Below are 15,220 nucleotides of genomic sequence, written 5' to 3' on the forward strand. Positions count from 1 at the left end.
GTTTGTATAAATGTTCATATTTACATCTGCCTCCATTTGCACGTGTTTCTGAGATCAGTTTTTTTGTGTTCTTGTTAGATCCCCAGCCAGTGTATGACGTGCGTGGCCTTCCAAGCTGTCAGGGAATACATTGTGGGCAAGACAGCACCTGTTCCGGTCAAGATCTATGACTACTACGAACCAGGTGTGCTTCTGATGAATATTTCAAGTACTGCTTTTTAATCACTGCAAGAAAAACATCTAACTTACGATGATAGCACTATGAAGTGGCTTCTTTTTGATTTTCTTTTTTTCTTCTTTTTAAGGTTATGATCTAGTTACAGTGAGCGTCATCAAAGTTTTGTGTGTATGGGTGTGTGATGTGTTTCGGTGTGGGTCTTTGCTTGCTTTGCAGCCTTCGAGGCAACCAGGTTCTACAATGTTAGCGAGAGCAGTCTGCTTGCACGGGAGCTGTGCGATGGACTTACTTGCAATGAGGTGGAGAGTTCAAGCAATCAGTGGATAGGTGAGATTTACTCATCGTAATGATGATGATCGTAATGATGCACACACACCCCACCTACTTCAGTCTCATAAGATGTTTTTTTTTTGCAGGTTTTGTGCAAGCAAACCAGTGCAACAATGTTATTGGCTGTCTGGAGGAGGAGCAGTTTGACCGTTGCACTTGCTACAGGGACTGCGGTTATGATGGGGAGCCAGTGTGTGGGTCAGATGGACAAATGTACCAGAACCAGTGTCAGATGGAGGTGTTTGCCTGTAGAAATGGGACGCGCATCAAGCATGTTTCTCTGTCCCATTGTCTTAAGAGTAAGAGCCTTGCTCATCATAACACATCACCTGGACTTTAGTATTTTTTTCAGCATTTTGAAAAATCAGTTATCCAATACAAGCTTAGTTAGCAGGGTTATGAAATAGGAAATCACTTCTGAAAACAGTCTAGAAAATTTGTGGGAAGTTTAAAAGAGTTTGACGTAGCTATGCAAGTTTGCATGCAACTCTACCTAAAATGTTTTTTATTAGGACTAGATCAGGAGGTAGCTGGCAAGAACCTCGTTTTAGGCCATAATTAACTCTACACTGTTGATTTATGCAGTGGGTGTGCTCTAACTCAGACTGACATCAAATCAACTTCCTTCTTTTAGAGGACACAAGAGCTTGTTTTTCAGTAAGTCTTGTGACGTGTTTAATATTGGTTAGAGCTGGTTGCTTTGCTATCAGTTCCATTATGTCATTGTCCACATGACCACTGTGTGTTTGTATGCATCTAGAACTGCATATCTTTGTGCTTATCTTTGTGTGGCATGATACAAGCTGTAGAGACAGCTGTTCAGGTGTTGAGCTGATTACTGGATGAGTTTTCTGAGAGGAGCGAGGACCCCTCATACACACAGACACACACACACACCTCTCTCTCTCTCTCTCTCTCTCTCTCTCTCTCTCTCTCTCTCTCTCTCTCTCTCTCTCTCTCTCTCTCTCTCTCTCTCTCTCTCTGCTGTATTACAGGGCTCTCTGTAAATGACAGAGTGCTTTTGTCCAGCCCTTTGAAATCCTTGTCACATTCCTTTCCGACGCACAGCCCAACAACAAAGGAGCCTTCGTGTTGCAGAGCAGGTTGGGAAAAGACATAGACAAAACTTTGGTGGGAAAAGACCTCAGTTTGTGCCAAGTGGTTCATGCTGTGTTGATTATCAAAAGTGTTGTATTTTTGTCCAGAGCTCCCTGACCTTGTTTGTTTGTGTATGGTTGTGTGCGGGACATTCATGCCATCATTTTCCTGTTTTGAAAAGGAAAAGATACAGTTTGTTGCTACACATAGACCCTGTGGCCATGGTTTGGCCCCTGCTATTTTTTGGAAAGATTTTAATTCAGGCCTCTGCTAAAACTAAGTTTACATCATTGTTTTGCCAAGTGTCGCTCAATGGGGTGGATAATGCTTCTGAGCAGTATATAGATTATGCAACACTGTCAGTCTGTTTAATTCATTACTTTTTCTGCTTTTAGGTGCTGTCGCAGCAACATAAATGTGACAAATTTAATATGTGTGTTTGTGTTTCCAGTGGAGACCACGGTGGAGAGCAGGCAACCAATAGTAAACCAGGAAAATGAGCAGCCCTCAGTGCCTGTACACACAGGTACCTTCATCTACTGCCTTTCAATTATTTTATTATACACAGCTTTGCATTAGCTCCCATTTACTGCATACACTCCCCTTTTATTTTTTCAAATTACTCTTGCTATGTCCATCTGTGTGCTGTGCCCAGCAGCAGAAGTTGTGCTGCTCTATTTTTTTTAAAATAGCTTTTATATCTTCACTTGACAGTTGTTTTTAATCTGTACATGTTCTTAAGAGTTAACAGCTTATTACATCTGCTGTGACAATACTTTGATTCATTTATACATTTTGCATCAATTACAGCTTAATTTTTGTTTATTTGTCCATTAAATGTAAACATGGAGAGCAGCCATTGTTGGCATGTGGAAATATGAGGTGACGTGTGTGGTTCACAAGAGCAGGAAAAAGAATGGGGTGGGGTGTGAAACTGAAAAAAGGGAGAAAGACAGTAAAGGAATGACTAGCTGGAGACAAGACGTAAGAAGAAAGAGACAAAAACAGGTTTGAAAGGGAGAAGGTGTGAGAAGAGGAAAGTAGATATGTTGGTGGGGTGTGTGGCAGCACATTCCCCTGCCATCACATCATGTCTACAATCGGTGTGATAAATAGGTGGATAGGTTTCACAGTGTGGGCTTGATTGTTGCTCTGCCATGAGCTTAGATCAGCTGCCACTTCCAGAGAGGCAGCCAGAAAATTCCTGAAAGGATGTTTGGCTGCATGTTTAGAGAGGATGTAACTGTGTTACGTTTGGCAGTAACAACATAGAAAGGCACTGTGGAAGTTGAGTCATGGCAACAAAAATTCTTTCTTGTTAGTTTGAAATTTTTCACTACTCATCCAAATAAGTAACTTGTACACTTTATCTGGTCCCCTTGTTGCTCAGCCTATTTGATCAGGTGAGAAACCCCCGGTAGATAAACTCTATTTGGGGTTCTCTAACCGAAATGCTGGCTGTCTTAGAAAGCTACTTGCGTCTGCAGTGAATGTTTCGAACTGACATGAAAAAAGTTCAGTTGCCATGACTCAACTTCCAGATAAAATCACCTGGATGACAAAAGAAAAAGGGACTGCTATCATTTATAGGCTTCTAAAGTTTGCATAGTGCCCATGTTTTGCATGGATGTGAACAGATTGCATGTGGTAATGTGTGTGTTAGTGATATATAACAGTAAAGTCTACCTGTCTGAATGTACAGGTGTGTTTGTGATGTGGCGCAGCCTGCACTGACTTGTTTCTAAGCCTGCAGCTCCCAGTGGCTGAGCTTCAGCTCACAAATCTGTTCTCAGTCAAAGGTCTCCTTAGTACAAAAGCTAACACTTTACACTCACCACAGGAATGCTATTATGTACTCACACAGACATATATATATACATACATACACACACAACACTAAAACTGCCCACAGACACACACACACAATCACCAACAATATGATAAACCTGGGGTGGTTAGATTGACTAAGTACTGTAAAAACACTGTCATTGTAAACCATTAGAGTGTTGACGACATGCCCGCTAAGTGCACCCAGAGTGTAATAGGTGAAGGCGGGTTGTGCCAAGAAACTGACAGTTTCCATTGGAACAGCAGAGGAACTTGAAGCTCTGGAATTACCTTCCCTGTGCCGACATGTCTCATTAGTGAACTTGTACCAGAGGACAACATATAGAATAACGGATACAAAGCATTTCAGGCTTGTTTTGAGATGTTTCTTTGATGCATTCATGCACTTTACTTATTTAAGATTTATAATATTTCTTTGTTTTGCACACTAATTCAGATCCAAATTTTAAGAATCAAATACTGTTTACACTTTTGTGTATATTTTTTACACCCCAACATATAATCAGATAATGAAGCAAAATGCGATCATAATAAGTTCAAAGGTAAATTAATATTTAGTACAGCCATTTTCTTATTCAAAACTAATGTTAAAGAAGTCTGCCTTATGTAGAGCACTTTAAGTAAGGAAGGACCCCTACTGTTATTGATGGGGTATTACTGTTGAAGAGCTTCAGATTAAAAAACTATATTGAATCTCAATAACACCCACCACTTTAATCTTCAGTCATCATAAACCAGCTATAACAGTAACCTCTTTTCTGCAGACTTTAATTGGGTTTAATGTCTCTGAATGTTCCTCCAGGTGAAGAGGAGCAGGGATCCATGGCAGAGGTGTCCTACTACTCCTATGAATACGATTCAGATTCTCAGCCTTTCCTTGCTGATGCAGAGGGAGGAGACCGTTTTGACTCTTCTGAAGGTGGAGACAATTTAGAACAGAAGCTGCTCCTTCCAGCAGATACCCAAATATCCACACTTGAGACAAAAAAAAACCCTGAACGATGGTAGGTGCTGCAGCTCGATAACATTATCAGACTTTTATAGCTCAGATATTTTACCCGAGATGATCATGTAATGACACCATGTTCGGTTTTCCTGTCTTCTACAGAAATCTTCACAGAGTGAAGCCTTACATGCCTCCATGTTGTATATTATTTGTGAATACGCTAGTTAATGGAAAGAGAAGAGAGACACAGGAACTGCTCAGCGTGAAAGCAAGAGACGGTGGAGTCTGGGGAGTGGGACCTTGTGTGAGAGTGTATTTTATTAACTGTTAGACTCTTTTGAATGGAGTTGGAGTGGATGCATTATATGAGTGTGTTTGTGTTTGTGTGTGGGCTGGATGTGACTGTGTATGACTGTTGTTAAGCTAGCGTCTTCAAGACTTCTTCTTCCTCCAGACTCTAGGCCTCATAGCATCTTTGTATTTACTGTACTGCCTTCATAATCACTAGAGAAAATAATCACGTATTTATGTTTGTAATTACACCTGACTTTAAGCAAAATATTTTGTTATATTTTCTATCTGTGGTATTTATTTGTAGCTAGAGATCATATCATTTTTATATTTTTTGGTCATTGCCCATGCACACGGTTCTCGTTTTTCCATTCTTGGTGTTTCAGCTCAAACGCGAGACACAGTATGTGCTATCAGAGCATTTCTTTTTTATAGCAAGCTTAACCCAATTATTGAAATGTTTACTAAAATTCCTGTGCTGGCATCCTGCTGGGAAAAGACATATGCTAACCATATGCTTTACAGAAACATAAGCTGAAATGTTTTCATTTTTGAAATTTTTGGGCTTTTAGGCTTTCTCAATAAGCACAGTGGATATTGTTAGGAAACACAAGGACAGAGAGGGGAATTGACAAAGGCATCTGGCTGGCTGACAATATGGACATCATAGTTCTAAGAGCAGACACCAACATCATTGACTCTCAATTCACATTTCACCTTTACCTACCTTGAGATTTGATTGTACAGTTCATAAGCTATTTTTGTTTTTTGTTGGTAAATCTTGATTCTTGAACTTGAAGTTTCAAATTTGTCTAAATGACCAAATTTGAATAAGTACAGCCCTGAATTATATCAAATATTGTCCTTTGCAAAACAAACGTGAATAAAATTTGTATACTATCCAGGGATTTGTTTTGGTTGCTTTAACATCCTCACACTTTGATGTTTTTAGTTATTAAGCAAATAAAACTTTAGTAAAATCTGCAAAATGTGTTGCCTGGGTTAAAGTTATCCCTTCTCCACTTTGCTACCTCCTACTTTTTTTTATATGGTTTTGTGTATGTGTGGCTATATAATTAGAAACAAATACTCTGCTGCTTTTTAGAGAAGTGCCATTTCTGCATATGCAGTGCAGTTTGTAACTTTATCCCTAGCAGATGAGCTGGAGTGCAGTTGTTTATGAAACTGTTTCCTTAAGGAAAGGCCAGTTTCCATCTTCAAATACTCTTCTGCCTTGACAACCAACTCTTGGACCCCTGAAAGCTTTCTGTGTTAGAGACAGAAAGCATGTACATGTGTGTATCACTTTGTTTATGCTGCATACATTTCCACATTTGGATGCGCACTGTATGTGTTTGTGTTACCACTAACCACAGATTCAGTTTACCCAAGCAACAGCTGGGAGAAAATTAGAGCCTGTTAAAGATTAATGTTGATTTTCTGCAATATCACTTGTTGACCCTCTCTTACTGCGGCTTCTAGCAACTGACAGCTCAAGCATTTAAATTAGTCCCTCAAGTCCTAGATATGAATCATCACTCTAACAAGAACTGTAACTGCATCTGGGTAGTGTGTTTGACCATAACGTAAACACCAGAGAGTTTCCAGATTCGTTTCCATTTGTTTATTTTTAGCTGTATGTCTTCATTTTATAACTTGGTAAACAAAGAGCCCCAGCACACCTGGAGCAGTTCAGGTGTGCTGGGGCTCTTTGTTTACATATGTGAGGAAAGAAAAGCTCCATAGTAATGTCATACAATTAGTGTCATGGCAGCATTGTCCATGAACTCACATTACAAAGCTGGTGGTACAGTCAGTAGACTTACTTAAAATTTGAATTTAAGTTTATGGACAAAAACCTTAAACTCCCTCCAAGAACTGGATAGAGGGAGTGTGAAAACATTTGTCCCCGTTAAGGCAGCAGTGCGGGGGACCTGGCTGCAGCATGCACTTTACAGCAGTCTCCGTGGCAACTGCATACATGGCTGAAGAATGATATTGTATCTCCACACTGGGATGAGCAGAAAGAGTGAAAAGAGAAAGGAGGGACAGGGGGATCTTTGTTTCATGGTTTTCAGTGTGAGCTAGCATTACATGAGTGAATCAGAGTGATGACGTTCCAAAGTACCAGCTGAGTGCACCGATACACTCACCATTGTGGAGGAAGGGCCATTCACCTGTCTGTGCCACCACACACAGAGGATTTAGACCTAGGGACAAACAGGCTGATAGATAAAACTGTTTCCAGTGTATCTGATGCTCAGCTATTGATGTGTATTGTATGGATCATGTTTCCCGTTTCAGAGGAAACTAGGGATTGATTCTGGATTATCCAGCTTTTTCAGTGTCAGCCAAGTCCTGCTTGATGCTGGATGGGAAACAAGACGTTGATGTCTGAAGAATGATTACCTAGGTGGAAATGGATTAAAGAATGAAGTACTTCTGTGTCGCTCATCTTAAGACTAAATTTGAATTTTGGCCAAAGAGAAGAAATATCTTTGGTAAGAAAAAAAAAACACTACCTTGAGGTTTGTTTTATTTGATCATAATTTACTTCTTTGGGTTGTTTCTTGTTTTTTTTTATGACTAACATACATGAATATTTTTGTAGTTTTGCCACAGCTGGGGTTTCCTGAAGTTTCCATCACTTCTAAAATGGAGAAAAAATATCCACTAATTGCAGGAAGAGAAAGGGGTAAGTTCATGAGTGAAGGATGGAGTTTCACTGTAAATTTAAATCCACTTGGATATTAAAGCATCAGTATTATTAGTTACTGTATGCTCCAATTCAAAAAGGGAGCACAGACTCTAAGAGTGGACTGGATTGAGCAGACCTGCCAGGACTCGCGCTCCAATCTGAGAAAAATACTCCCACTTACTCGGTACTTTTTAATACTATGCTGTGTGTTGATGTTGTGTTCTGCTTCCTGCAGCACTGTCCTGCTTGGTAGCTGTTTGGCTGAGGCAGTGTGCATAATCGACAAAAAGTCTGATGCCGGCTGATAGATGTCTGAAAGCAAAATTATACCAAAGCCGATCAGTTTCAATTGGTCACAGATATGCTCGTATCAGTAAAGTGAAATTTTATAAATTTGCTAATCTGTGAATATATGTTTATTACTTACTGACTCACATTTTTTGCCAGTGTTACTGACAATTGCTTACTGACAATTCTTAAACACACTATTTTTATATAACAGTAACTGATGCAGCAGATTAAATGGTCTGCACTTATATAGCGCTTTTCTACCTATTGGCACTCAAAGCACTTTACACTGCTTCTTATTTACCCATTCACACTCACAATCACACACACACTCATACACCGATGGGGAAGCTGCTATGCAGCTGGCCAACACTCACCGGGAGCAACTAAGTTGAGATTACAGCTGCATTGATATATTATTTATTCTTAACCAGATCCATTGTACTAACTCAAAGAAAACCTGGCCAAGATGCAGCACTAGAATTCAATTTAGTACATCTAGTTGAAAAACACATAGCATATAACTTTAAACAAAAAATAGAAACAATTAGTTAACAAACAACTGGAATAAAATGCTGGATGCATCAAGAGTAGGGAGGTTAACAACATCAGTCTCAAAAAGACAGAATCATTAGGCACAGACAGATGTGGCAAAATAATCAGCAAAGCCTTCTTACCCGCTTACATTAACCTACGGGAGTCATGTTTTGAAGAAACACTATTAGCACTTGCACTTAATTATGCTTTATGCACATCTCATTTGTGCAATGTATGAAAAATGTGTGTATGTGGGATTGTGAAGAATTGTTTATGTGTGACCTATGAGACATTTTCCCTTGTTGCTAGGACCAGGGCCTGGTCGCTATGGGCTTCCTCCCACCATTGGATTTATTGGACATGACTTCACCAAGCCAACTAGCCCTGCCTATTCTTTCCATGGCAGGATGAGTGACAATAGTGAGCCCCACTACTTTCATCACTTTTATCCAATTAGTATGTAACTAGATGTCCTTGTCTAATTCAAAACGTTTATTCCAAGGACACATATGCATTACAAAATCACTTTATTATTTATATACCTGACAAAATCTTTTTAAACAGATTCCATCTTGATCTCCCATCATGTAAATGACAGTGTAATCATACTTTGTGGTGTAATGTCAAATTGGCACCGTTAGAGGGCGATGACACCTAATAATTCTGTCATCAATTCTTACCTTATGTTTATTAAAAGGATTGTCCCGTGTTTTAAATTATCAAAACAATGTGAAAGTTAAGACATTACACTGAGGTGAAAAGAAATGCTAATGTTTTCCTACAGTGTACTCTGTTGACTCCAGTCCAGGGCCCCAGTACCAGGTTGATGCAAAAATCACTCGCTTTGGAAAGGATGGCACACCTGCCTACTCAATGTTGGGCAGAACAAAAACACATAGTAAGCTCCCACTGCTCCATTATATGTAAACTCTTTCACTTATAAAAATCAGGCTAATACAAAGACCTGCTTTACTTAAGGATATACCATATAAACAATATGTACTTGAATTCTTCACTTTTTGAAGTCATGCTAATGCTACTAAAAGTCAGAACCCCAGACCCCCATGTTGTTAATGGTTTACATTACTGTTTTCCCTTCACTAGAGGAGTTATTCCTGACACCTGGACCAGGTGCATACAGCCCTGAGAAAGCACCACCCTGCAACCTGCAGCGAAGACCTCCATCCTATACAATGGGCTCTCGCACACTCTACCGCTGCATTGACTCAGTACCCGCTCCTAACAAATACTGTCTCCCCCCCCTCATGGGCCCTCATGTCCCAAACAAGCCAGCCAATGCAAGCTACACAATATCAGGCAGTTACAGTTCAGGTGGACCGTCTGTGGATTTAGCCAAGACACCAGGACCCTGCAGGTACAACAGTACAGACCCAAGTGTATTTTTACCCCGACAGCCAGCATTTTCCATGCTGGGGCGTCACAGCTTACCCAGAGTTGCCACAACAAAACCTGGTCCTGGAACTTATAATCCAGAGAAAGTGACAGTTCACAAACCCCGGGCCCCAGCCTACTCCCTAGGTACTAAACACTCTGAATTTGTTACTCCACTAGTTGTTAGTGTTTCTGATTGAATATCAATCGATTTATAGTAATATAAAAACGGTTCTCCTGTAATGTAGTAAAATGTCCATAACAATTTTTGCTATGCAAAAAGTGTACATTTTATTGTTCTTTCTAAATCAGTTATGACCGTCATATTTTATAATATCTAGAAATATGATATGTACATAAACAGGTGAAAGACAACAGGAAGTGTTCAAAAGAAAGATGTTTTTTCAAAATATGGGCATAAGAAAATTATCCTATGACTGTATAACCAATCAGTAAAAGAATTACAACAAAATAAAGACATTTTAAAAATGTATTAACACATAGCAGACAAACATCCATCTTCATGGTGTGTGTAAGGTTACACAGGTTCACAGTGGAATCAAGCTACTCGCCTGTCATTACCTCTAAAAACTGAGGAACTTTGAATAAAAATAACAACAAAAACAAAACTTATTACAGCTAATGGTTTTCTACAAAATACATGTAGAGATGTATGTAGGAGACGTGTGGTCCAATGAAAGTACAAATCAGCAAACAATATTTTACAGATGGTTCTCCTTCTTTGGGAGGGGCCTTCTGAAAAGCAGTATGTGTGGTTCTGGAGAGTAAAACAAAAAAGCAGTATCGGTTAGCATTGCAAAATCTACAGTAGAGGGGCTACCACTCTACAAAATGTTGCCATGCGAACGGCTGTAGGCCCTATCAAAAAAACTAAACTAAAATACAAAATGTACAATGTATAAGCTCTGACTGTACAACAATAATTACCGATATCCATAATAACACCTCAGTTCCTGATGTTAAAGTGATTTCTTAGAGGAGTACACTATAAGAAATGGAGGACAAAAATACACAGTCCCTATGTTGTGCAAGGATACTTTTTAAATTGGAATCAAGCTAAATTGAGGATCTAGATTGTGGGTACATTTAAATGCTACAGCGTTAATTGGCCAACACCTCTGTGTTTGATTTCCCTAGACAGTATAACTCTGCTAAACTGCACAGAAAAAAACCTCCCACTAACTTTGTAAATACTCACGTGATTACACTCGGTAAAACCACACATTAAATTTGTCTGAGATTTACACTTCATTTTGTGCATGGAACAAAGAATGTCAATCTTCTATCATTTTTATTTTAGGCTTATGTAGGTCTCCCGGTTCTTGTAGAAATGCTAAGGGAAAGGATCTCTTTATCATCAGAACTATGCATATGTTCAAATAGCCCACGATTACTCACCGGGTTTGTGGATCATGTAATGAATCCAGCCCTGGCTTTGCTGAACTCCCAGTCCCCTCCACTCTTCTTCATCCATCAGGTGGGATGATGGCACCAGTTTCGATAGCTGCTTTGGAAGGACAACATGCCTGTGGAGACACAAATAAACAATGACCCACTATGGCCTGGGAACAGCTCTTTCTCTCTTTTTTCAAAAAAAGGCAAAGCAGTAAATTAATGCCAATTAACGTCAAAGCTCTAGTCTTCCGTTGAGCCCAGTGGTCATCAACTCCCGTGCCATGGTTGTTTTCCAGCTTCTGACTGATTGAACATACCTGATCCAGGTGATCAGCAGCGGCCTGGGCAGGATAAGCACTTGTTTAGCAAGTAATGTATGGTTTGGTCTTCTTGGTTAAACTTTAACCAGCTCCAGCAACTTAATCATCCACAACCAACCTCAAACGTTATCTTAACGTCTTTGCCCGATTTTAATGTTTGGCCAGGTAACGTTAGCTGTTAAATGAAACCAGGGGGTGTTTGTTTTTTTTGTGTTGGAGCTAAATACGAAAAGTGGCTCTTTTACTACGTTAAACCAACGTTACCAATAAACATAAGGAAGTCGCCGGTGCGTGGTAGCGTTATGTTGAGCTTAACGTTGACCTGACACAAACAAAACTTCTTTAAAAACATTAACGAATGACGACGATCTTACCTGTATTCAAACTCCTCGTCAGTATACTTGTCAGAATAGTAAATCTGTTTTTTGGACATCTTCGGTCGATGGCGGCAGCGAAGGCTGAAGTTGTTTTCGAGTGATGTGAAGCAGTTAACACTAACCGCCCAGCTCTGCTGTCATCTGCCGCTGCTTTCAAAAGCCAACGGTTCCCCGCTCTCACCTGATTGGTCAAAACAGCAGCACGAGGACCGTCGCTCTCCCGTCCATATCGTCTATTTGTGAGAAGAGGAAACACTCTGCTACGAAAGCACATGACGGACAGGAACGCTGATCACAACAGTGGGTGGATTTCATTCTGAATTCAAATACATTTTAGTTATCATTAAATTTTTATTCTGTGCCATATAGTTGAAACAAATCTTAGGTTTTTGACTTACAAAACATTTCCTGTCTGTGCAAGAACTATTCTGACAGTGAAAGAGAAGCTGAGTGAGTTTACAATACTTATAACTGCAATGGCAATTCTTTTTCCAAACGAGGATATACTGCTTGATTTAGACACGGAATTTTAAATTATATTTAGCAATTGGCAAATTAATATGCAAAGTAATTCAATTTGAAGATTTCCATTGAAAATATATTTGTCAAATAAAATTTTAAATTAAAGCTAAATCCAATTTAGTCCCAATTGGCATTTTTCTGTAATTGATATTGAAATTACAATTAATGTTGCAATTGCAAAGTGGTTTGATCCCCAGTCCTGGCCATATTTCGAAGTGTCTCTGGGCAAGACACTGAACCCCCAACAGCACATTCCCATCCCCAGCTGCACAGTGCCGGTACAAGCCAGGTAGAAACTGTGGAGCGTTGCGTCAGGAAGGGCAAATGGCAAAAAACTGCCAAATCAACATGCAGACAATGATCCACTGTGGCGATAAACAGCATATTATTCATCATTAATAGAGGTAAACAAGAACAACCCCCCGTTTTTTTTTTCAGCATTGTAGCCAGGCTGACTAAGAGCTATAGTTCTGTTGAGTCCTAGTATTCCCTTAACTCTGTGCAGCAATGACTTCATGACTTTCTTTATGGATAAAATTGCAGCGAATAGAGAAAGAATTCACCAGATCCTCCCCCCAAATATTACAGATAGATCTTCATGTACAACAGTGCTAGAATCATCAATAAGGCCCCAATCCCTCTTAGACTGCTTTTTACCCATAGATTTCGGTGAGGTAACTTTAACTATTACCTTATCTAAACCAACAACCTGTCTGCTAGACTGTATTCCAACTAGTCTGCTCAAAGAAGCTTTACCCTTAATAGATACATTCGTATTAGATATCATTAATTTATCTTTAGAAACAGGCTATGTACCACAGGCCTATAAGGTAGCTGTAATTAAACCACTACTTAAAAAACCCTGTCTTGACCCAGGTGTTTTAGACAATTACAGACCAATATCCAATTTTCCCTGTATTTCTAAAATCCTTGAAAAGGTAGTTGCAAAACAATTACGAGACCATCTGTACAGGAATAATTTGTATGAAGACTTTCAGTCAGGATTCAGAGTTCATCATAGTACAGAAACAGCACAGGTAAAAATTCACCAATGATCTTCTCTTGGCCTCAGATAATGGACTAGTCTCTATAATTGTTCTGTTAGATCTTAGTGCTGCATTCGATACCATTGATCACAACATTTTATTACAGAGACTGGAACATGAAATTGGGATTAAAGAAACTGCACTAGGTTGGTTTAAACCTTATCTTTCTGATAGATTCCAATTTGTTCATGATAATGATGAATCCTCCATGTGCACAAAGGTTAGCTATGGAGTTACACAAGGCTCTGTGTTAGGACCAATACTTCTTACTTTATATATGTCTCCTTTAAGCAACATTATTAGAAACCACTCTATACATCTTTATTGCTATGCTAATGATACCCAGCTATATCTATCTATGGTATCGGATAAAAAAAATAAATTAATCAAGCTTCCAGAATGCCTACAAGACATAAAGGGCTGGATGTCCCACAATTTGTTACTTGTAAATTTGGACAAAACTGAAGTCATGGTGTTTGGGCCCAAAAATCTCAGAAATATGATGTCCAACCATATCGTTACTCTAGATGGCATAACTCCGGCCTCTAGTTCTACTGCAAGGAACCTTGGAGTTATTTTTGACCAGGATTTCTCCTTTACCTCGCATATAAAACAAATCTCTTGAACAGCCTTCTTCCACCTACGGAACATTGCCAAAATTAGGAGCATCCTGTCTCAAAGTGATGCCGAAAAACTAGTACATGGATTTGGTTCTTCTAGGTTGGACTACTGTAATTCCCTACTTTCGGGATCCCCCAGAAACTCCCTAAAAAGCCTGCAATTAATCCAAAATGCGGCAAGAGTGCTGACTAGAATTAGCAAGATAGATCATATTTTACCCTCTCCATTGGTTTCCCATTAAATCTAGAATACAATTTGAAACCCTGCTTCTTAGATATAAAACTCTAAACAGTCAAAGTCCATCATATCTAAAAGACCTCATAGTTCCATATCATCCCAGTAGACCACTTTAATCTCAGAATGCAGGCCTACTTGTGGTTCCCAGAATTTCAAAAGGTAGAATGGGGGGCAGAGCCTTTAGCGATCAAGCTCCTCTCCCGTGGAACCAGCTACCAGTTCAGATTCGGGAAGCAGACACCCTCTCTACTTTTAAGTCCAGGCTTAAAACCTTCCTCTTTGATAATAGTTTGATAATAGCTTATAGTTAGTTATAGTCATGCTGCTATATGCTTATATATGCACTGAGCTCCTTTCCTCCTCTTGTCTCTCTCTCCTCTCACCCTGCAATTGTCACCCTGTAAGACATTAACTCTGTGTTTTCTCCCGTAGTTGTCTTTCTCCTTCTCTGTCTCCTTCTTTCTGTCCCTTTCTGCAGGTGTCCCTGGCCTTGGAGCTGTGTGCTTCCATTGTGCAGCTACTGGTCCTACTAACCTGCCCGATGTTTTGTTGTTGCTTTTGTTGCTCTTTTTCTTTTCTCTCTTCATTTTCCACTCATCCCAACCATTCAAGGCAGACGGCCGCGCACCCTGAGCCTGGTTCTGCTGGAGGTTTCTTCAGTGAAAGAGAATTTTTCCTCTCCACTGTTGCCTAGGGCTTTCTCAAGGGGGAATTGTTGGGTTTTCTCTACACGCCTTTATAGTTTTCACTTTATTCTGTAAAGTGTCTTGAGATGACTTTGTTGTGAATTAACACGTTATATAAATAGTGAATTGAATTTAATTTGTCAAAAGAAAATGCACAGCTGGCTTATTTTCATTATTACTGAGGGAAAGACAATAATTATTAACTGTTTTAAATTCAAAATTGTTCACAGTTATGATTAAATTATATTCAGTTATACTTTTGGACTTACTTAATATAAAAATAGAACATATCTTTATACCTATCTATTGACTTAATAGAAATGATTCTTTAATTTCAAGTTGCATAACTATAGCATATACATAGTGAAATGCAGTCCCCTAGTTATATG

The 15,220-nt window shown here is 39.3% G+C and overlaps 3 protein-coding genes across 4 annotated transcripts in view; 2 read left to right on the forward strand and 1 right to left on the reverse strand.

Annotated features, from left to right (window-relative positions):
* Positions 1-5,680, forward strand: part of cpamd8 (C3 and PZP like alpha-2-macroglobulin domain containing 8) — a 42,772-nt gene extending 37,092 nt beyond the window's left edge. For both annotated transcript variants that reach the window (XM_067513194.1, XM_067513192.1), the window contains 6 exons: positions 79-184; positions 395-505; positions 595-807; positions 2,058-2,132; positions 4,257-4,458; positions 4,563-5,680. In XM_067513194.1, the coding sequence (XP_067369295.1) occupies positions 79-184; positions 395-505; positions 595-807; positions 2,058-2,132; positions 4,257-4,458; position 4,563 (708 nt within the window). In that variant the 3' untranslated portion in view covers positions 4,564-5,680. The remainder of the gene's footprint in view (positions 1-78; positions 185-394; positions 506-594; positions 808-2,057; positions 2,133-4,256; positions 4,459-4,562) is intronic.
* A 1,627-nt stretch (positions 5,681-7,307) lies between these two features.
* Positions 7,308-9,806, forward strand: cimap1d (CIMAP1 family member D). Its single transcript, XM_067514433.1, has 4 exons — positions 7,308-7,386; positions 8,524-8,634; positions 8,999-9,112; positions 9,319-9,806. Exons 1-4 carry the CDS (start codon positions 7,347-7,349, stop codon positions 9,804-9,806), a joined length of 753 nt encoding a protein of 250 aa, XP_067370534.1. The 5' UTR covers positions 7,308-7,346.
* Positions 9,807-9,854: 48 nt separating this feature from the next.
* cks2 (CDC28 protein kinase regulatory subunit 2) lies at positions 9,855-11,877 on the reverse strand. Its single transcript, XM_067514434.1, has 3 exons — positions 11,717-11,877; positions 11,026-11,153; positions 9,855-10,384 (listed from the first exon to the last, which is right to left on the reverse strand). The coding sequence occupies exons 1-3, from the start codon at positions 11,773-11,775 to the stop codon at positions 10,329-10,331; spliced, it is 243 nt and encodes an 80-aa protein (XP_067370535.1). The 5' UTR covers positions 11,776-11,877; the 3' UTR covers positions 9,855-10,328.
* Between the last annotated feature and the right edge of the window lie 3,343 nt (positions 11,878-15,220).

The sequence above is a fragment of the Channa argus genome, chromosome 8 (genome assembly GCF_033026475.1).
Source record: "Channa argus isolate prfri chromosome 8, Channa argus male v1.0, whole genome shotgun sequence".
Taxonomy (NCBI): domain Eukaryota; kingdom Metazoa; phylum Chordata; class Actinopteri; order Anabantiformes; family Channidae; genus Channa; species Channa argus.

Bases quoted from the DNA above. Each gene is read 5' to 3' on its own strand.
- cimap1d (XM_067514433.1), top strand. From the start codon at position 7,347: ATGGAGAAAAAATATCCACTAATTGCAGGAAGAGAAAGGG. The intron at 7,387-8,523 runs GTAAGTTCATGA...CCTTGTTGCTAG, and splicing joins AATTGCAGGAAGAGAAAGGG to GACCAGGGCCTGGTCGCTAT. The intron at 9,113-9,318 runs GTAAGCTCCCAC...TCCCTTCACTAG, and splicing joins GGGCAGAACAAAAACACATA to AGGAGTTATTCCTGACACCT.
- cks2 (XM_067514434.1), bottom strand. From the start codon at position 11,775: ATGTCCAAAAAACAGATTTACTATTCTGACAAGTATACTGACGAGGAG. The intron at 11,154-11,716 runs GTAAGATCGTCG...GTGTCTCCACAG, and splicing joins GACGAGGAGTTTGAATACAG to GCATGTTGTCCTTCCAAAGC. The intron at 10,385-11,025 runs GTGAGTAATCGT...TTTACTCTCCAG, and splicing joins TTACATGATCCACAAACCCG to AACCACACATACTGCTTTTC.